The sequence below is a fragment of the Phoxinus phoxinus genome (genome assembly GCF_949152265.1).
Source record: "Phoxinus phoxinus genome assembly, chromosome: 24".
NCBI classification, from domain to species: domain Eukaryota; kingdom Metazoa; phylum Chordata; class Actinopteri; order Cypriniformes; family Leuciscidae; genus Phoxinus; species Phoxinus phoxinus.
The window spans coordinates 3,896,070-3,918,625 of record NC_136899.1 but is presented as its reverse complement, the minus strand read 5'-3'; the positions used below and the strand labels follow the sequence as shown (position 1 = coordinate 3,918,625).

The 22,556-nt window shown below is 35.4% G+C and overlaps 1 protein-coding gene across 2 annotated transcripts; it reads left to right on the top strand.

Moving 5' to 3' along the window:
* Positions 1-1,765: 1,765 nt before the first annotated feature.
* LOC306992292 (carnitine O-palmitoyltransferase 1, liver isoform) lies at positions 1,766-22,089 on the top strand. 2 transcript variants are annotated; one of them, XM_079600991.1, is made up of 20 exons: positions 1,813-1,831; positions 1,941-2,002; positions 3,934-4,076; positions 5,223-5,362; positions 7,257-7,428; positions 8,671-8,772; positions 8,904-9,041; positions 10,469-10,546; positions 10,647-10,754; positions 11,377-11,464; positions 12,375-12,570; positions 13,297-13,485; positions 13,635-13,740; positions 14,312-14,428; positions 14,509-14,673; positions 15,873-16,001; positions 17,094-17,249; positions 18,239-18,352; positions 18,458-18,550; positions 19,272-22,089. In XM_079600991.1, exons 3-20 carry the CDS (start codon positions 3,936-3,938, stop codon positions 19,404-19,406), a joined length of 2,367 nt encoding a protein of 788 aa, XP_079457117.1. In that variant the 5' UTR covers positions 1,813-1,831; positions 1,941-2,002; positions 3,934-3,935; the 3' UTR covers positions 19,407-22,089. The 2 variants fall into 2 exon arrangements, with proteins under 2 accessions (XP_079457116.1, XP_079457117.1); XM_079600990.1 differs by having other exon boundaries at positions 1,766-2,002.
* The last annotated feature ends 467 nt before the right edge of the window (positions 22,090-22,556 follow it).

The window sequence follows — 22,556 nt, the reverse complement described above, 5'->3', positions numbered from 1 at the left end:
GACGCAAACAGACAAAGTGTAGTAAAATAAAGACCTAAATGTGTATTTTGGACTTTTTTTCACCACAAGTCTGAAAGAAGACATGTTATTGAAGACAAATAGCCCAAAATCTCAAAATTGACCAGTGAAAAAAAAAACTGTTTTTGCCTGCCGTGTCTCGCCTTAATATTGTTTGTTTTGGGAATCTGTTCTGTTTGCATAAAGGGGTGACCGGGGTAGTTTGCCGTAGGAGATGACCGTGGTCCGGACCTCGGTGTTTTTCTGAGGTGTATTTAATAAAGGTTGTGAAATAAATGCCTGTGAGTGACTGTGAGGGATTCTCCGGACCAATGTCTGGTTGGGGCAAGTTGTCATGTATTGTTAATGTTAATAATCGAAATGTATTCAATGTCATAATACAGTATTTGGTGCAATGCTTGTTTTACAAGCATTCGACAATTTCATAATAGTTTTGTTAAAATTTTGTTTTGTTTATTTGTTTTGTTCATTGTGACAACATGCCCCACTATTGGGTTTCTGGAATTTGAGCTGTCTTGAGTAACTAAAAGGTTTTGAGTTAAGTTATTGTTAAATCTATCTATCTATCTATCTATCTATCTATCTATCTATCTATCTATCTATCTATCTATCTATCTATCTATCTATCTATCTGACATTACACTAGTATTTTTTAAATGGATGCAAAGTTATTTAATGCAGTTTATCAGAATAAAATCCAGATTCTTCATGGAAGTGTGCAAACAAACATTGTACCGGTAAACACCTAGAGGGCGCTATTTAAATAATGTGTGCTGATCTGAGATGAAATGAACTCAACACGAGGTCAGATTCATATAACAGTCCACATTGTGAGCATGTTGACGACTTCAGGAATCGATAATTGTGGGAAAGGTGAACGATACGAATGAAACAGCCTGTCCCATGCTGACCCACAGGTATTCCTGCTGTGAAATAGGTCAGTTGAACAGCTTATGTAAGCCCAGGGGAAGGGGGGTTCGAGGGGCTGGTGGTCTTTCCCCACTTCTATGGAAAGGAATGAATCCTGGAAAAAATTTAAAGGGATAGTGTCATCATTTACTCACCCTCAAGTAGTTCCAAACCTGTATAAATGTCTTCTGCTGAACACAAATGAAGATATTTTGGAGAATATGGGTAACCAGAGAGTTGATGGGCCCCATTTACTTCCATTGTATTTCCCCCCCCCCATACTATGGAAGTCAATGGGGCCCATTAACTGTTGGGTTACCCATATTCTCCAAAATATGTTCTTTGGTATGTAGCCTATGTATCTTATGTTAGAAACGGACATTAATTCTTTAAAATTTTATGACATTTCCATGGCCATGGATGGCACTATATTTTTAAAAAGATTCTCCTTTGTATTTCCTCAGACATCCTCCTGACCCACAGTTGTAAAGAGATAATAAACTTAAAATAAGATAGTATATGAACTAAATTGGCCACATAATCATAGTAGAGATTGCGTATGACGTAGAGGAAATTATTTAGCACGAATATTGACCTTTGTTGTTTGATAGTAACACACAAAATGTTTGTTTTATACTCCCCGCTCCGCGTACGCATACATGCTTAAACTGTAAGCCATTAACTGCTGCCTGTCCTTAATCTTTGATTGGCAGCCGAGACGTCCAATCACAGCGAAGTTCACCGCGCGTTACGCGGCATTCTATTCGCTCATTTGCCAGCGCTCGCGTCAAGCTGTTCCACGGAGACGTCATCGTCTCCTGACCAATCACAGCTCACTTCCGAGCCGCTTGTTTCCCGCCCTCTTCGCTGTATCTTTTACATTCTTTCGCACTAAGTATCAAAGGTACTTTGTATCCAGTTACGCTACACACCATTGATCCATCAGCATCTATATTGGGGTTTTATTAGGAGATTATCAGAACATATTTGTTTATGTGTATGTTCCCCAAAAGCAGAAGGGAGGAAAGGAGCCCGTCACTTTGTTCCCGTCACCAGTAACACCAGTAAACAGCAGGTAGGGATGATGCTTTCGGGCACTATAATGTACATCGGATGCATGATGGTCTGTAGTGTGTTGGAGTCGATGGATGATGGAGATGTGTGGGGCATTTTGTACTGATTGACGGTTTTTATAGCTGGTATGCTAACAATCCGTTATTGGCCCTGATAATAATACTTGCAATATAAATCCATCGCTATTTAATGACAGTAGACTCCCAGTTCAGCTGCATGCTGTCATTTCGACCTTACAAACCTCCTCACCTGCTGATCAAGCGTCTAATGCTTGTGTATTATGGATGATGATGAGTGTGTTTTCTGGCTCTGTGTCTGTGTCGCCCGCTAGGTTTTTTCTTTTTCTTGATTAGATTACTATGTGTAGTTACTGATTAACTACAACTATTATGCAATAACCCTGTTTTATAATTCAGAGAGTCGGTGTATTATGGGAGGACTAAATTGGCTTTTAAATGATAAGCCCCTGATAAAGTCTGGCACCTGTCCATAATGGTATATCTTTTTGACTTTTTTTTTTTTTTACATTATTTGAATATTATTATGCTTCTTTATCCCAAAAGATCATACTCCAGTGTTTTAGTGCAACATATGTGAAATAATTCACTCGTTATTTTTAATTGGGTTAAAGTTCATTCAATTCATCCCTGTGCAGTGCCCTCTTCTGGTCACGTGTGATAGTGCAGTTGAAAAAGCCTCATTTGCATGTTCCAGCAGCGCCCATGTGATGACGTGGATTGTGTATTTGCATAATTAAATAGTTTTTTTTTTTAAATTAACTTTCTTTCTTACCAGATCTTTTATTGGGCTTATTTTTATTCTAATTATGATTAAATGTATTTACACATAAAAAAATATTTTATATATATATATATATATATATATATATATATATAAATAAAATACTAGCCTGGTTGTTGGGAAAAATAAACTGTAATAATATTAAAATAATATCTGGATTTTTAGGAACAAAACTGTGTTGTGAAATTTTTTTTTTGTTCATGTCACATGGTGTAGAACTCGTGACATAAAGAAAATTACATTCAGATTGTGTAATATGTGTCTTTTTATCTCCTTTCTGTTACTTTATTATTTATATACTAGTATTATAGTATTTATTAATATTTAAAATTATGTTTTCAGTTTTCATTTAGACATTTTATTGTAATTGTGTCTTTTTTAGTAGGTTTTTTATATTTCTATTTCCATAATTATAAAATAGAAAGATAATAGAATGTATATATTCTATTTATATTTTATATTATTATATTTTATATTCTATTCAGTAACTTTAAATATATATTTTAGTTAACACTAACAACGCTTATTTGTCATTGGTATAAATGAATTGTATATATGCATGTGCAAATGTATAGGCATGTAAATGACTTTAATAAGGCTTTGACCGTGTAAGTCACTGTACACATGAAGATTTAATGGCGCACACAGTGAGTGAATCTTGATGAATACTGTATCAGTGTTTTGCTTGAGCAACAGACTGGTAGTCACGAGGGAACCCTTTGCTCTTGGTTGCCATAACAACACTGTTGCCATAGATACATCTTGTCTGGATGTAGATGTGGGAGTTGTTTTATTTATTTATAAGTTTTATTTATATATTAAGTGTCTGGTCTGTCTGAATGAGAAATGGAAAAAGAATGAGTTTTAAAGGAAGTTCCCCTTCGAGCTTCTCATGTATTTCATAAGCATAAAGCGAAACCGAAATGTCTGTATCAGCACTGCTCTTGCCTTAATGGATCATATTAACTCAAAATGTCAAACTTGTTGATTCATAATGGATGGCGATCAAGTTTAAGTGAGATAACGGGATGGATACGTCGAGAGCTGCAATCATGCAGAAAGTAGCTTTGCTGCAGTGAAATTTGAGCTGGCGTTTTAAAAGCCTCTGTGTTTGTCTCACACTCTCTTCAGAAATGGCAGAAGCCCATCAGGCCGTGGCGTTTCAGTTCACCATCACTCCTGAGGGCATCGACCTGCAGCTGTCCCACCAGGCCCTGAGACAGGTCTATCTGTCAGGCCTCCGCTCCTGGAAGAAACGCGTCACACGCCTGAAGGTAAACCTCAAAGATATTTGCATCTTTCTTTATGTGATGAATCTGAATATTTAGTGGTAAATATGTTTGGCTTTGGTTTAAATACAACTTGATTTGATTGGATTGTGGATGTTAGGCTATGATATTCTTAGTTAAAGTGCCCCTATTATGCTTTTTCGGATATTACCTTTCATGTAATGTGTGAAATGAGTTTTTGTGAAGCTTAAAAGTTTAAAGTGCAGATAAAAGAAAGAATTGATTCTGGACTGCCTGAAAACGAGTCGTCAGTAATTCTAGTCTTAATTCCTGCATAAACCTAAGTAGGTTTGTAACAAATTTGCATAATGCCAGTCTATGATCTTCATTGGCTGCCCGCGAAGGCGCGAACAACATCCACTTTGATATTTGATTGATTATTACCGACTTTTTGGGACTTTAGCTTATTCGCCGTATCCCCCAGAGATAGATAAGTACATACCGTTTTCATCTCTGTGCCGTAACTCTGTCTGACGCACACACCGCTAGCCTAGCTTAGCACAAAGACTGGAGGTAAATGGCTCCAGCTAGCATACTCCTCCCAATAAGTGACAAAATAACACCAACATTTTCCTATTTACATGTTGTGATTTGTATAGTCACAGCGTGTACAAATAACAAGGTCACATGAGACACAGCCATCTTCTAACCGTATACATACTGGGAACTATATTCTCAGAAGATGAAGCACTGCTACTTGGGCGGAGAGAAGATGGCTGTGTCTCATGTGACCTTGTTATTTGTACACGCTGTGACTATACAAATCACAACATGTAAATAGGAAAATGTTGGTGTTATTTTGTCACTTATTGGGAGCAGTATGCTAGTTGGAGCCATTTACCTCCAGTCTTTGTGCTAAGCTAGGCTAGCAGTGGGTGCGTCAGACAGAGTTACGGCACGCACGGAGATGAAAACAGTATGTATGGACTTATCTAACTCTGGGGGATACGGTGAATAAGATAAAGTCCCAAAAAGTCGGCGTGTTCCTATAAATCTGTCAAGTTTATTTTTGTGCATGTCTAACGTTGATAATTCTCACACATTCCCCAGCTGCATTTCGTAGTGTCTTTTGTTTATTCTGGCCGTCTTTCCTTAATTTTCTTGTGTTTGTTCATTGCTTCTCTTGTACAGAACAATGTGATCACTGGCGTGTATCCTGCTAGCCCGTCCTCATGGCTGTTTGTTGTCATTGCGATCCTGGCCACCATGTACACGCGCTCGGACCCTTCCATGGGCCTCATCGCTAAAATCCAGGAACATCTGCCTGTCAGGTAAAATAGGTCACATGGTTGCCTCAGACTAATTGAATTTGATCCCAGTTCAGAAAACAAATGAATTATCTGCATTGTGAACTCAAAGATACTCATGAAACATCTGTCATCCTCTTATGTAACTCACTTAGCAAGTTTTCAAAGGATATGGGTTCCCACCCATGAAAACATGAGCATGCCCACAGAGGGTGTGTGTTGTACCTTCACACACCTTGATTGAGTTTCAGACAAAAGCAAAAGAGTTATTTTACAACACGGATGCTATTTTGTGTCCCAATAAATATATGTGTAACAATAACTTTAATAATGAATAGCTGGTAAAAATTCTGTGATTTTACAGGTGAAACTCGATAAATTTGAATATGGTGCAAAAGTTCATTTATTTCAGTAATTCAACTTAAAAGGTGAAACTAATATATTATATAGACTCATTACATGCAAAGTGAGATATTTCAAACCTTTATTTGTTATAATTTTGATGATTATGGCTTACAGCTTATGAAAACAATATTCTGATTTTGAATCTGGGGTTTTCATAAGCTGTAAGCCATAATCATCACAATTATAACAAAAAAAGGCTTGAAATATCTCACTTTGCATGTAATGAGTCTATATAATATATTAGTTTCACCTGTAATCCATTCTTATGTTTTCTTTACTTTCTTCAAGGTCCATTGTGTTTCCAAGTTTTTTCCCTCTATTAGAATTTCTGAAATATTTGGGAATAGCATTTCAATGTTATTATTTAATACTTCCTTCCAAAAGTTTGGGACCTGTAAGATAAAAAATTATAATAACAGTTTAATTGAGCAAGGATGCATTGATCAAACGTGACAGTAAAGACATAATAATGTCACAAAATATTTATATTTAAAATACTGTAAATGCTGTTCTTTTGAACATTTTCCTCCTCAAAGAGTCCTGGAAAAAATGTATCACGATTTCCACAAAAATATTAAGCAGCAGAACATTGCAGTTCATCATTGATAATAATCAGAAATGTTTCTTGAGCAGTAAATCAGCATATTAGAATGATTTATGAAGGATCATGTGACACTGAAGACTGTAATGTGTTTTGAATTTTCAGCATCATTACTCAGTGTCACATAACTCAGTGTAATGTGACACTGAGTAATGATGCTGGAAATTCAGCTTTGATCACAGGAATACATTGCCTTTTAAAATGCATGAAAATAGGAAACAATTATTTTAAATTGAAATAATATTTTACAATATTACTGAATGTTTGATCAAATAAATGCGGCCTTAGTGAGCAGAAGACACTTCAAAAACATTACAAAATCTGATAAACGTTTGAGTGGTAGTGTATGCATTTTTAGATTTTAGTAAATATAAGGTGTTATTAAAAATACTTGAAGTTGTGTCCTCAGGTTATGCATCAAGCCTATCATATTTTCTCTTTTTGAGGTAATTATTTATTTCATGTTTTATAAAAAACGCTTGTTTGTAAGTTGTTGATAATCTTAACGTCGTCAACCATGGCTGTTACCATTATTTTACCTAGTAAATAAGTAATAATTGAAAATTTCCTCATCATGCAACATTTAAATACTTTTTTTTTTTTTTTTTTATCATTGTTTTTTAATTTATTCATTTATTTAAGGGAAGGTCTTACTGAGATACAATATCTCTTCTACCAGGAAGTCCTGGTCAAGATGTGCAGCAGAAGAAAGAAAATTCACATAAAAATACAAAGAAGAACATGAAAACCACACAATAAACAAACACAAAAATAGGTCTGCTAGGATATTTACAATCCTTAAAAAAAGTCATTCACCTCATCAAAGTGCACCTGTTTCATAGTGTCCCGAACACTAGAACGGTTCTGCAGTGTTGCACACAGCGGTGTAATGTTGTCTGTGTTTGCTTGCAGTGATTCTCTGAGCATTCAGTGCCGGACGGTGGTTTCTGCCGTGTTGTTCAGCACTCTGCTCTGGTTCTCCCTGATCTTCACCATGAGGCTTTGCCTGAAGCAGTTGCTGTCCTATCACGGCTGGATGTTTGAACAGCACGGGAAGGTGTCCAACACCACCAAAATCTGGGCGGTTAGTACAGTCATGCTATCAAACACACCTAACCTGCAACGCTAAATAAATGTGTCCTGCGACTCCAGTATCACCAAACAGAATAGCAAAAATAATGACTTCCAGAACACGCATGCCATCCGCTATTGGTTGGCAAACAGAAAGTCCTGCCACAAATTTGCTGCATTTGAGTCAGTCAGTACAATTTCATTTCCATAGCACTTTTCACATTACACATCGGTCCAAAGCAGCCTAACAGAAAATCATGATATTAATATTTATAATATCTTCATCCAATCCAATCCAATCCACCTTTATTTATAAAGCACCTTAAAAACAACACTGTTGACCAAGGTGCTGAACACAGTCTATAAATAAACAATAATATACAACAGAAGCGCAACAAAAAATTATAAAACAATAATTAACTATAAAGATAAATACAACCATATTACAAAACTGAAAGTCAACCATATTACAAAACTGAAAGTCAACCCTCAAACTGAGTTAGCAACCCTCAAACTAAGACATCTTCATGTCTTATATTTAGCAGAATAGAGCTGCGCAATAAAATAGTCAAGCAATAACGCAGTTGATATATGCTATATAGCCTAGTACAGTATATATCGGCCTATACATGAGTATAATGTGTGTATGTGGATAAAGTGGGACAGGTATCCAACTTTAAACAAAAAGCTGAATGACAATATATTACATTTTGCAATTAAATAAATCAGTCAGTTGAGATTTGCTATATATTATATATCGGTTGATTTGAGTGTACTGTATGTATGTGGAGGAAGTTGGATATAATATATATGCATCTTTATATATAGATATATAGAGATGTGCGACAAAATAAACAATCACGCAGCTGAGATTAACAATATAGTAGATATTGCTTTTGCTGTACGTGTCTGGCTTTGAATCAACCAGTGTTATTTTTAGTATCATATATTTTTTATTCATATTTTACATTTTCGTTTTAATTAAATTTGTAGTATGTGTGTTTTTGTCAATTTTAACAGTTTTTAATAGGTCTATATAGTTTTTTTTTTTTTTTTTTTTTTTTTCAGTTAAAATATATTTTGTTTCAAGTAACACATTTTTTGGGGTGGTTTTAGTTAACTGTAATAATAACCCTAGAATCAACCTACAAAAAAATATTCATACATAATTGTCTATGCATATTAAACTGGGTAGGAGAAATATTTTAAAATCACAAGTAAAAACCCTTTACCTTTTAAATGTGCTTGTTTTCAGGCCATGGTCCGGATCTTCTCAGGTCGGCAGCCTCTGTTGTACAGCTACCAGGGCTCTCTGCCCAACCTGCCTGTTCCAACAGTCAAGGACACGGTTAATAGGGTGAGATCATCATGATGTCGATGTCGTCATCATCATCATCATCATCAGCAGCAGCAAAATGCATCACTAAATACACTTTATATGGCAAAAATGCTGATTTATTAACATTGCAGCTCTCTCTTCTGCTCTAGTACCTGGAATCTGCGCGTCCGTTGATGAGCGATTCTGAATACGAGAGGATCACGACTCTGGCCGAGGAGTTCGAGAGCAGTCTGGGGAACCGCCTGCAGTGGTACCTCAAACTCAAAGCCATGTGGGCCTCCAACTACGTGAGAACAACCAGCAAACCATCCACATGAGCTTAAAGGGATAGTTCACTTTAAAATGAAAATTCAGTCATCATATATTCACCCTCGAGTTGTTTCAAACCTGTATGAATTTCTTTCTTCTGCTGAAGATATTTTGAAGAATGTCAGTAACCAAACAGTTAACTGGTCCCATTGACTTCCATAGTAGGAAAAAAATATATACTATGGAAGTCAATGGGACCAGTTAACTGTTTGGTTTCTGACATTCTTCAAAATATCTTCCTTTGTGTTCAGCAGAAGACAGAAATTCATACAGGTTTGAAACAACTGGAGGGTGAGTATATGATGACGTAATTTTCCTTTTAAAGTGAACTATCCCTTTAACATGCAACCTTAACAATGCTGTTTGCAACCTGTTTTACTTCCTTGGAAGAAACTTTTTCTTCCTTGGTTTGAAATATTTCAGAGCGAAACTGAATGTTAAATTAAGAAAATGTAGGACGGAATTGAATTTTAGTTATCAGGATTTAATTGGTTCATAAAAAGTGGGGATTACACACCAAATTACAGGTGATTTGAGGAGAGTGGTTAGAAAGAAGGATTTGTGAAGTTGTTCAGAGTAGGAACAATTGCATTTTTGTTACGTTTTAATGAAAGATTATGAAAACAATCAATTTATTTAGAATAAATAGTGTGCTGATTAGCAGAGACAAGGAGTTAAGTTTAATATTTTTTTAATAAGAAGGCAAATTATTTTCACGTTGAGCTGAAAATCATCTTGTGCTAGTGGGATTGTGCCGGTTCAAAGATTCCCTGACCGGTTTTACTTTGAGATTGAATTGAGGCTGGGCGGTTATAGCTAAAAATGTACTTCTCAATATTTTTCCAAATATAGATGATATTCAAAATATATATATCGATATTTCTGCATTTGCTCTTGAGAAATTTAGGGTACGTTTACACGACATTGCATTTTTCAGGCTGTCCCATACAATGTGCTTTTTTTTTTTTTAGAAACTAAATTTATGAGATGATTGTTGTCAGATTTCATTGGTTATTTCGAATATGAAATTTAATCACAAGCTTGGTGAACAGCTGCTTACTTTATAAGCTAAACTTTTCAACATTATCGCAATGTACACAATATTTCCTAATTGTATATTGTCAACAAAGATATCGCAATGTCAATAATATTTGATGCATCACTCAGCCCTAGACTGAATGAATTTTTCGTTAACACTTAATTTTACAGTGTCTTTGTTACACAAGTTAAATGTAGTTACTGTAGTAATAACTATAAATGATGCATAATTACATGCAACTTACCATAAACCAAACCCCAATCCTAACCCTATAGTAAGAACATGTAGTTAATTAATATAGCATATTATTTAAATGTATATTTACAATAAAGTGTAACGATTTTTTCTTGTGTCTGCATCTTCAAGGTCAGTGATTGGTGGGAGGAGTATATCTACCTGAGGGGGCGTGGCCCAATCATGGTCAACAGCAACTACTATGGAATGGTACGACTCACTGTGAAAACACTCATAAACACAATCAGGAAGTTCAAGTGTTTTTTATTGTGGTGGATTTTATTTTTAAGTCGTTCTCTTTCGTTCTCAGGACTTCCTGTACGTGACACCGACACCGATTCAAGCGGCGAGAGCAGGAAACACGCTTCACGCATGTCTCTTGTACCGCAGGAAACTCAACAGAGAGGAAATCAAACCTGTGAGTCCACATTGCAGCGCTGACAGATGGTATTCGGTGGAGGGTGCAAGCCCCCGTCGCCCCGAGCGAGGACAGAGATTGATCACAGAGCTGTTTTTAGTTCTGCATTGAACTTTGTTAGGCTTTGAATTATATGGATTGGGTAATAGTGTGTGTGTGAATAGGGAAGCGCCACTTTCATTGTTTGTGTCCGTTTTTTGCACACTTGCATTAAAGAGAAAATAGTACACAAAAGCAAAACCTTTTTCCCGTTATATGATCATATACCATATCGTACACTACAAAACTTCCTAATTAGTTCATTTATATCAGCAAAACTTCTCTCCAATTTACATGCAGAATAGCAGATAACCGCCCACATTTATATATTAACATAATGTATTAGCAACATTTGGTGAAAGAGCATTTGAACTATGCCAGTATGCAGAGATTAGATAACCATAACAAATCATTTGCATATTTACAGATGGTTACAGTAGCAGTTACAGCTTTCTTAAAGGGATAGTCCACTAATTATAATGAGAATGAGAATTTTCAGTTTTGTCTCTATAATTGTAATTGTCGGTGAGAGGGTGGAAAATGGTTAAGTTACCTTGACTAACATTATAACTCTGTCTTTTAGGGTCGTGTTCCAGGTTTAAATATTCCTTTGTGTGCCGCTCAGTGTGAGAGGATTTTCAACACCACACGCATTCCAGGAGAAGAGACAGGTAACGCTAAATCATTTTAATGTTTTTGAACATTAATGCTTATGTTCACCTAGGCTGAATTTATTTGATTAATAAATACAGTAAAAACGATAATAATGCGAAATGTTATTACAATTTTAAATGACTAATCTATATTTTAAACTGTAATTTATTCCTGTGATCAAAGCTACTCATTACTCCAGTCTTCAGCGTCACATGATCCTTCAGAAATCAGTTTAATATGATGATTTGCTGCTCAAGAAACATTTATGATTATTATCAATGTTTGAAATGGTTGTGCTGCTTCGTATTTTTGTGGAAACTGTGATACTTTTTTTCAGAATTCTTTAATGAATAGAAAGAACAACATTTGAAAGATGAAATAAAAAGCTTTTGTAACATTATGAATGCATTTACTATTACTTTTGATCAATTTAAAACATCGTTGCTTAATAAAATTATTGCTTTTAAAAAAGTTTAAACATTTACAGACTACTGGAATTAAAAGCTCTAAATTCATTAGAGAAATAGAGAGAGACTCTGTTTGTGCATCTCTATTTTTCTTCTGCTCTTCAATAACCTTCAAACTGACAGTCTCTTAAGTTCATTTTTCAGTCTTTCCTCAATATTTCCTCATTCTTTCTAGGATGATATGATGTTTGACATTAGTCAATTTCCTGGAAGGGTCACAAGTACAAACTAACTTACTGAATAAACTTACACACACACCCACACGCTGGTCTGGCTTGGTTTGTGTTGTACACACTGACTGACTGACACACAAACACACTCAGATTTGTCCTCTTCTCTAGTCATCAGCTCCTGATCAGTTTTTTGGCACCATTTTCAGATGCTTCAAAAGCTCATAATACACACAGCATGAGTGCAAGCAGTGAGAATTTGCATTGACTGTTTTTCTGTGTGCATTTAGATTCTCTGACCCACTGGCAGGACAGCGAGTATGTTGCGGTCTTCCACCGAGGCCGGTATTACCGCCTGTGGCTGTATCATGCTGGCCGTATGCTGTCTCCCAGAGAGATTGAGCACCAGGTTCAGCGTATCCTTGATGACCCATCAGCCCCGGCGCCCGGAGAGGCCAAACTGGCAGCCCTGACGGCAGGGGACAGGTATACACACACACACACACACACACACACACACGCTCTGGAGCGCACTATACAGGGTTATTTACCACAAAACAAACATGAATGTGCTCAGATTTCTCTTTGTAAATAAATGTAAAATGCTACATTGTAATGAAAGTTGGCAAAGGTTCAGTGAATGTATATCAAACGATTGGTTAAAAATGACATTTTCACCTTTTAAATTAAAATTTTAGCAAATAATTAGTAATGTTTCATTCAGTGTTATTTTAGTATAATTGAGATATTATATTTAAATTTTGTATTTGCTGTTTTTATTTTAATGTAAACGTTTTTAAATGTAAACGTTATAGTAAGTTTGTTGTGTTTTTGTCATTTTTATTAGTTTTCTTTATTTTTAAATATTGTCTATATAGTTTGTATGTATTTCCATTTTAGTTATTTTTGTACATCAATTAAATGAAAATGAGAAATGTTGCTTTGACAACATGAAATAAAACAAGTTTATATACACTTTTTTTACATTAATTTTATTTTATTTCAAGCAACACTTTTTTATGGTTTTGGTTAACTATAAATACCCAGATTTTAGTATTTTTAATGCATTTTTATTATTAAGAATTCTTCCATTTCACTGATATAAAAATTGAACATTGTGCAATGGACGATTATTTAAATGTAAACCATCCCTTGATTCTTTCTTTAAGGCTTTTCTGTGAATGCTTAAATGGTTTGAACTTTCTTTCCCAGAATCCCTTGGGCCCAGGCCAGGAAGGAGTTCTTCAGCTCAGGGGTGAATAAGAGATCTCTGGACTGCATTGAGAAAGCTGCGTTCTTCGTTGCCCTGGATGACGATGAGCAAGGCATGATGGGAGATGATCCTGCTGGCAATTTGGATCGGTACGCCAAGTCTCTGCTGCACGGCAAGTGCTACGACAGGTGAGATGTTCATCCGTCCACAACTGTCCGGCAGTTGCGTTACAAATACAATAAACTTATTTACAACACAAAAATTATTTGAATATATTTGCTCTTATGCTGCCAAACATATATGCATATACATTTATGTCTTTATCTTTTTGTCTAAGGTGGTTTGATAAGTCGTTCACAGTGGTGGTGTATAAAAACGGAAAGAACGGACTGAACGCTGAACACTCCTGGGCGGACGCACCTATAATGGCTCACGTGTGGGAGGTGAGAGAGAGAATGAGTAGACAACCAACAAACGAATGTACTAAACTAAATTGTGCTTGCTAAGAATGAGTTGCTACAGTAGGAAGATTTCCTGGTTTTAAATAGTTCTTGCTTGACTAAAAATATTTTTAGATAATAGAGATAATAAAATTCTAATAGATGCTTATTTACATCTAATCTAAACTTTGAGTAAATAAATAAAAAGTAAACAAATTCAAATAAATAATTTTAAATGCTACAAGTGAATTTAGGTATCAGTGTTATAATGTAGATTATGAAAAATTGGATATTTTGAGATTCTTTGAGACTGTTCTTTTTCCTCTTGCATATTTTACATGCTGAACTATGGTTTGGTCTTTACATTTTTGCAATAATAAAAAAAAAAATGCTGTTTCAAACATATAAACAAATAATGAGAGAATTATTCCTTTAAACTTACTGTTACCTGATTTTTGCTGACTTGCAAGCCTTGTTATTTTTCTTCCCGTAAATGCACATCTATTAATTATTGCTATGTTAGCAGTTTTTGTTATTCGCTGTTTTCTAATACCTTTGTCTCTTTCTCTCTCAGTACGTGATGACTACGGATTGTTTCCAGTTGGGTTATAATGAAGAAGGTCACTGTAAAGGAGACGTGGCCTCCTCCCTGCCTCAACCTTCTAGACTAACCTGGGACATCCCTGTACAGGTACAAACACACCTTCTCATGTTACAGGCATGCGGTGTACAGTGGCACTGAATAAATGATCCTCCTGTTTGTGTTTTCAGTGTCAGGAGCGTGTGGATCAGTCTCTCGCTGTGGCACAGGCCCTCGCCGACGACATCGACTTTCATGTGTTCCCAATACAAGAGTTTGGCAAGGGTGCCATCAAAAAGTGTAAAATCAGCCCAGATGCCTTCATTCAGATTGCGCTTCAGTTGGCCTATTATAGGGTAAGACACACAACCCAGCGTTGAAAGTCAGTTCTCCTCAAGCTCACACTAGCAGAGGAACCACAGGTGTCAAGAATCACATTAACTATGAATATGTTCCAGTAACACAAAGTGGCACAATACGTTTGGTTTTCATTTCTTTCAACACTAGATCTATTGTTTTATTATTAATAGCATAACCTTTTTTTGTGTGTGTAAAATGTTTGAAAATGTACTTGGTTTCATATTTTGTTATCTAATGCAGTAACATTCAAATATTTTTAAGTGTGACTTACTGTATATAAAACATATTATGTATATATATTATACACTAATTACGTGTGTACATTTCACACATCTCCATTGACTATCTTAAAGTGCCCCTATTATGCTCTTTTAAAGGCTCCTACAACAGGTTTACATGCATCCAAGGTCAAAAAACACTTGAATTTTGTCATAATATACATTATACCATCAGCTCTTTTCTCACAGGATCTGAAACTGTTTGATAAAGGATTCACTCTCTAAACCCCTCCTTTCCGAGAGCCTGCTCTGCTCTGATTGGTCAGACGGCCCAGTCTGTTGTGATTGGTCGATCGCTTACAGCGCGCGTCGGAAACAAAACGTGTATATTAGCATATCTGAATTTCAGCTCCGGAGGCTTCCTCAGCGCTTATTTGTTGTTTTAGAGTCGAAGTAGATGTTGTTCGCGGGCAGCCAATGAAAATCATAGGCGGGCATTATGCAAATTTGTTACAAACCTACTTAGGTTTATGCGAAAGTAAGACTGGAAATTATTGAAGACAGTTCAGAATCTATTTTTTTAAAGAAGACTTTGATCTTTGCAGACCTTTACAGTCATATCACACACTACATGAAATATGATATCTGAGAAAGCATAATAGGGGCACTTTAAGTAACTTTACTGAACACTGAAATTGCTTTGTACATGTATGACTATGTAGGAAATGTTATGACCAGGAAACAGGTTGCATTGATGCAACTACTCAGGTAGTTATCTTGACATATTACATACATTTATGACATATATTAATTAAGTATTATATTATTTTATAAACGTAATTTGTGTATATTTCACAAATCTCTGATGTTTTGGCAACTTTACCGTTCACTGAAATTGTTTAAAAAACATTAAACAATTGATGTAACTATCAAGGTTTAAATAATGACTTTTTTTCTCGCTCCTTCCCCAAATCCAGAATCGAGGCACGTTCTCTCTGACCTACGAAGCGTCGATGACCCGTTTGTTCCGCGAGGGCCGGACTGAGACGGTGCGCTCCTGCACCGGGGAGAGCTGCGCTTTCGTCAAAGCTCTAGATGGTGGAGAGGTAACAAACATGCATGTAAACATATTAATGAAGAGCTGTACACATACACATATTACACACACATAGTGACAGAAATATTTTGTTAAATGCTGTTAAATTTAATTGCTTAATGCATGTACAGGTGAAACTCAAAATTAGAATATGGTGCAAAAGTTCATTTATTTCAGTATTTTAAATTAAAAGGTAAAGCTAATATATTATATAGACTCATTACATGCAAAGTGAGATATTTCAAGCCTTTATTTGTTATAATTTTGATGATTATGGCTTAATGAGTCTATATAATATATTAGTTTCACCTTTTAAGTTGAATTACTGAAATATATTAACTTTTGCACGATATTCAAATTTTTCGAGTTTCACCTGTAAATGTCCTGTACTTTTTAAAATGTAATACAATAATTTAGGTATTTTTATTTGACAGTTGATTACTTTCAAACTGTTTTGCTACATTTTGAGATACATTTACAGATCTTTTAAAGGGGTCATGAACTGGCTTTTTTTTTTAGTCTATTATATTGTTGTCTGAGGTCAACTTATGACGTTCGCTTGGTTTTTACATTCAAAAACATCAAAATGAATAAGCAATAGGCTATTTTCTACCCTGGTTTTGAGCCTAGCTCCTGAAACGCTCGGTTTTTATGGGTGTGCCGCATTGAAGACTTGGAAGTAAACGCCCACTGCTTTGATTGGATAACAGTTTTGCATATTATAATGAGTTTCATGTAATGTGCGGATCAGTGGGCGGGGCTAAACAGGCGGTGTTGAAGTGGGCGTCGACCTTCTTATGCGGAGGCGGGGTTTGATACCCTGTGACGTCATAGATCAACACTTTGAAAAACCTGTCGTTCGCTGGGCCTGCTGTCAATAAAAGCTTTTATTGGACTAACAAGGAAGTGTTCAGTTCTGAAACGTACAGGATATTCTTATAGTATGATGACCTCTTATATGGCAAAAGCTCAAGGAAAATTTTATTCTCTCTCTCTCTCTCTCTCTCTCTCTCCCTCTCTCTCTCTCTCCCTCTCTCTCTCTCTCTCTCTCTCTCTCTCTGTCTCTGTCTCTGTCTCTCTCTCCCTCTCTCTCCGTCTGTAGAGTAAGGATGTGTGTAGACGTCTCTTCCGTACAGCGTCTGAGAAACACCAGCATCTCTACCGGATGGCTATGACGGGAGGAGGAATAGATCGACACCTGTTCTGCCTCTACATTGTGTCCAAATACCTGGGAGAAGAGTCACCCTTCCTCAAAGAGGTGTGTGACTCTGGGAATGTTATCTGATTAGCAAGGAAGTTGGAACTAGATTAGTTTAACTGATTTTAATTCCTTTCATGTGTGTCTGAACTGGAACGTAGACGATAAACCTGTCTAGAACATGTCCGGGTCTCATTTCAGACAAATAAAAATAAAGCTCATTTTAGGACTCATTTTTTTTGTATCGTGATTCGTGACATTACATTACAACAGATTCTCATTACTGTAGTGCAAAAAGTACACTTTACAATAAGGTTTCATAACATGAACTTATTTATTAATCTTAGTTGTCAACATTTACTAATACATTTAAAAAAAAATTTATTATCGGTTTATATTATTTCATGACTAACTAACAATGAACTATCGTTAACAAATATTAATACATACTGTAACAAATGTGTTGCTAGTTGTTAGTTAATTTTAGGTTAGACATTAATTAACTAATATGTTAACAATAATTATGTTAACTAATGGGACCTTACTGTGTAAAGCGTTACCAAAATGTTTTCCTAAAAGCGGGTTTAAAAAGTTATTATTTAAATTGTGAAGTGTTAATACATCATGGTAAAATGTACAGCCTTCAATTTATGATGAATTAATAAATGTTATTTAACAGTTAAAACTTATTTTAGTTGTGACTTATTTTTGAGGATGATGAGAATTACAAAATAAATCCTCTAAAATAATTTTTTAACAAATTATATAGTAATGAAAATTCCGAGGAAATTGTCATGAAAAAAAAAATTAAAAAAATTAAAATAGTAATAGTTCAAAATCAGTCTTTATTATCTTTAACTGAACCATCTTTTATTTTGATTTTGTTTACATGTTTGTGAGAGTCACCCATCTAACTACATACATTTTTAAATGCAATATTATAAAATATATACCGGTAGTACTTTCATTTTGTAAATATCTTATTATTTAAAAATATTTGTATTCTTATGTGATATTAAAAAATGTTGGTGTGTGTGTGTTTTTTTCAGGTGCTTTCAGAAACGTGGCGTCTGTCCACCAGTCAGACTCCTCTCCAGCAGGTGGAGCTGTTTGATTTCGTCAACCACCCCGACTACACGACCTGCGGCGGAGGATTTGGCCCGGTCAGAAATATTCATGCATATTCACGTTTAACCATTTACATTCAAATGTTTTTTACTCGATTGTCTGTGCATCTTTATAAATGTTCGTCTGTGCGCTCTTGACAGGTTGCAGATGATGGCTATGGTGTGTCTTACATCATCATCGGAGAAAACATGATCAACTTCCATATTTCCAGCAAACACTCCTGCCCTCAGACTGTTAGTACACTAATATATGCTTCCTTTACCAATTTCCTGAAATCAAAGGAAAATAAAAAATAGAGACTAGCAAACGATTTGACAAACTGGCTATGTTTTCACCCATCTATTTTTATGCACAATTTGGGATATCGCATTAAAGAAACGCCAAGATGCACAAATTCCAAATAAAAAAAGTGTAAAAAAAAAGTATGCTCTCAATTGAGGTGCATACATTTATTATCTAATAAGAAGACATGCACAAAAACTACGATGGAAAATTTACTGAATAAATCCCTCAATGCGCAACTAAAAACCGTGGCTTCGCCTCAACAGAGGATGTGATTGGATAACTGGACTTACCAGCAGACTAGCTTCATCTCTCAGCATCTCAAATGTTGGTTTGCTTGTTCTGAAATGCCTGAGCCAAAGTATGTAATTTTTATTACAGATATTACATATATTTTGTGCCAATTTCCCAGGAAGTGATGCTTTTGTTCTCTTGAACACATGGGATGAAAACAGTGCTTTATTCGCAAGTGTTTTATGTGATATTCCAACTTTTCGCATACATTAAATCTGCAACTTTGGATGGAAACATAGTTAAAGTCTTGCTGAAGTTGGTAGGACAAAAACTCAGATTAGCATTGCAAATATAACATTTATGGCTTTCTTTATGGTGCTACGCCTGATTATGACAGTGTTTGATGACCATCACATGTAATGCTATTTTGGTTTGCAGGATTCTCACAAGTTTGGAGCTTATATCAAGAAGGCCTTGGTGGACCTCCTGGAGTTGATGTCACCGGAGAAGCCCGACCTGTCCAAAGCTGAGCAGAACCACTCGAAGAACCCTCAGAGCAAAAAGCACCTGTAGAGGTAGAGCAGGTTGCCTATGACGGTCTAAAGAAGACATGAGGCCACAGAACTAGGAAAGTGTGTGTGTGTGTGTGTGTTCGTTTGAATGCACGTTTGTTATAACCTACAAATATGCATTCATACATTCCATGCTTGTTGTAATCGATGCCATGAAGCCATGAATAATGTAAAAATGGTGGAAGCTGCTTCTTCAGAAAAACGTATTAGTACAAAATAACATTTATGAAAGAGGACTAAAGGCGAAAGGTAGTGTGGTAGCGGAAAACCTTTGTGTTTCCAATATTTAGATTTTAAATGAGGTCCTCATTTTTAATTGTAATGAAGAATCAAGAATGATTAGTGTACATTATCGCCAGATGATGGAAATCTAATGGTTAATGATCTGACCAGTTAGTATAATGGTTGTAGGTTCTTAGCCAGTAAGGATGACATATGAACGGTAATGCATCACCTCTGTACCGTCTGATGAAGGCACTTCGCTGCTCGCACAGGACAGTAAATCACATCCAATAGAAACTCTCCATCTAACCAGGTTATTTTAAGGTTTAAGTCTCAGAATAACTTGATCTTGGACCAAAACCCAGTGACGTTTTACTTGAATCCCAGAGCAGATGTATATTTACAATTTCAGTGACCAATGACTCAGAATATTACATGTGACTGCAGTTTTAATGATTGTCCAGATACATTTATATGTTCATCTCACTATTAAGTCTATTAATTTTAACTGTTTTTTTATTTAAAAGTGCTGCTTTTTTTTTTTTTTTTACACAAGGTCAATTTACAACTTAATAACTATTCACAATGTATTAGTTTGAGAATGTCTAATAATAGGTATTAAAAGCGATGCCAGAGGAGAAAACATTTACGCCACGACAAATTTCTGTTAATATCTCAGGTGTTTCCAATGTACAATTAAACTTAAAAAGATTAATCACGGCCAGTTCATTGTAGTTACTTCCTGTTTACTTCCTGTGAGGGATAGTTCACCCAAAAATTCTGTCATTAATTACTTTCGTTCATCTTCAGAACACAAATAAAGATATTTTAAAAGAAAATCTGAGAGATTTCTGTCCCTCCATTGAGAACTACACAACTACCATGCTTTAAAAAGTTCATATGAATTGAGCAGTTTAGTCCAAATTTTCTGAAGAGACACGATCGCTTTATATGATGACCAGATTGAGATCGAGAATGAACCTCATTGGTTCTCGCACGTCAAACCAACATGCTTTCCATTAATACAACTAATGTGTGAGTTGATGAATGTTAAACTGTGAAAAAAAGCCTAAATTAAATCTGTTCATCTTATAAAGCGATCGAGTCTCTTCAGAAAATTTGGACTAAACCCCTTAAATCATAAATTTTACGATCTCTTTATGAACTTTTTGAAGCGTCACAGTGGTAGTTGCGAAGCTGTCGTCAATGGAGGGACAGAAAGCTCTCAGATTTCATCAAAAATATCTTCAATTGTGTTCTGAAGATGAATTAAAGTATTATTGGAATGAAATGAGGGCGAGTAAATGATGACAGAATTATTATTTTTGGGGTAACCCTTTAACTATTATGAGACCTAGATGCTAAGTATATAGTGCAAAATCTGATTTAATTTTAAATGATGTACTTGGAATCCATTTATATAGTTAACTATTCTAATGAACTAATTAAATTGCAAAAATGCTTGATTAATATGTATTTAATAATAATAATAAAAACATTCCAATGTAACTTTTATTTTCAAAAAAAGTAACTGAAAAGTGATTAAAAAAAACGTTGATTTAATCTGTTATTATAATATGCACTAATAGACAAACTAGAGTTAGAAAGGGATGCAGGACATATTACTATAATCATAATACTATAACTCATATGATTAGACAATTGTTGCATTAGAACATACAACACCAAAAACTGTTTTTTGCAAAGGATATGAAGGTGGTGACTGGTTTCACAGGTAAAGGAATGAGATATGCTCATCAACATAAACATTTACATTCACTCTACAGGCTGCATTAATGCTGTGTCAGTATTTGTCGTCGCTGTGAGCCCTCTGCTACACTTAGCCGGACTGAGAGCAAGGGCTTGCAAAGTTTTCAGTTTTCTCTTTGCAATCTGTTGGCAGCTGTACTTTTTATTATCTCTGTTACACCCTCATACTCGGCAGATATACAGTTGCCTTTTGAGTGCACGAGATCTCGTTTGCACAACTCTTAGATATTGTCATTTTGCAAATATTGATATAGTTCAAAAAGGTCCGTTATCTTTCTTCTGTTCTCTCCAACACTGCTTACACTGTATATCTCACTAGAATTTAAACCTTACTGAAGGATTTTATAATTGTTGTTGTTATATTATTATTGTCACTATTCTAATAATTAACTTGAAACTGAAAGCAGTAGCAATGCAAGTGTTTGTGTAGTGCTGATATTAATGTGGAGCGGCATCTGTCTTCTGAATGTTGAATCATCAGCGATCGATCTCTCTGTCCCGGGCCAGTACTGTATTCTCTCTCTCTGCTTGACTCTTTCTCTGATTTCCTTTGGGCTCAGACTATCTGTACACCGCAGAGCTTTACACTTTCTCTCTTACTCTGGAAATCTGTCGTTCCTTTACATTTTGTATGTGAATGGAAAGGAAGAGACAACATGTTCACTTTTTTTAATTAAAATTGTTCAAGCACACACGTGTTTTTGGTTTTATTATTATGACATGATGTTTGTGTTTTGCTGGATCAACATGAAGACCGAACGTGCTCTCAGAGTTAGGAATGCGCTGAGATCGATAACTGATAATTGTTAATATTTGAAATATTGGCCTATAATTTTTTGAGAGCCCGATTACAAAAACAAAAGTCTCACCATTAAAAGCCATGTCCCAATTAAGCATTATATTTTTATGTAGCCTATATGACAGACTTGCGCTGTACATAACTGTATTTTTCTTTTTGAAATGATTTTCAATATTTCAAGCAATTCAAAACCATCATGGTGAACAGTGTGCATCTGAAGGAAATAATCCTTTTTTTATCGGCTTTAATATATTGGCCAACAATAACGTTAAAAATTAACATATTCAGCCGATACTAATATGGTGCTTTGTTTGTAGTTGTTTTTTCCTATATTACTTTAGTTATCTTAGTTCTATTGCT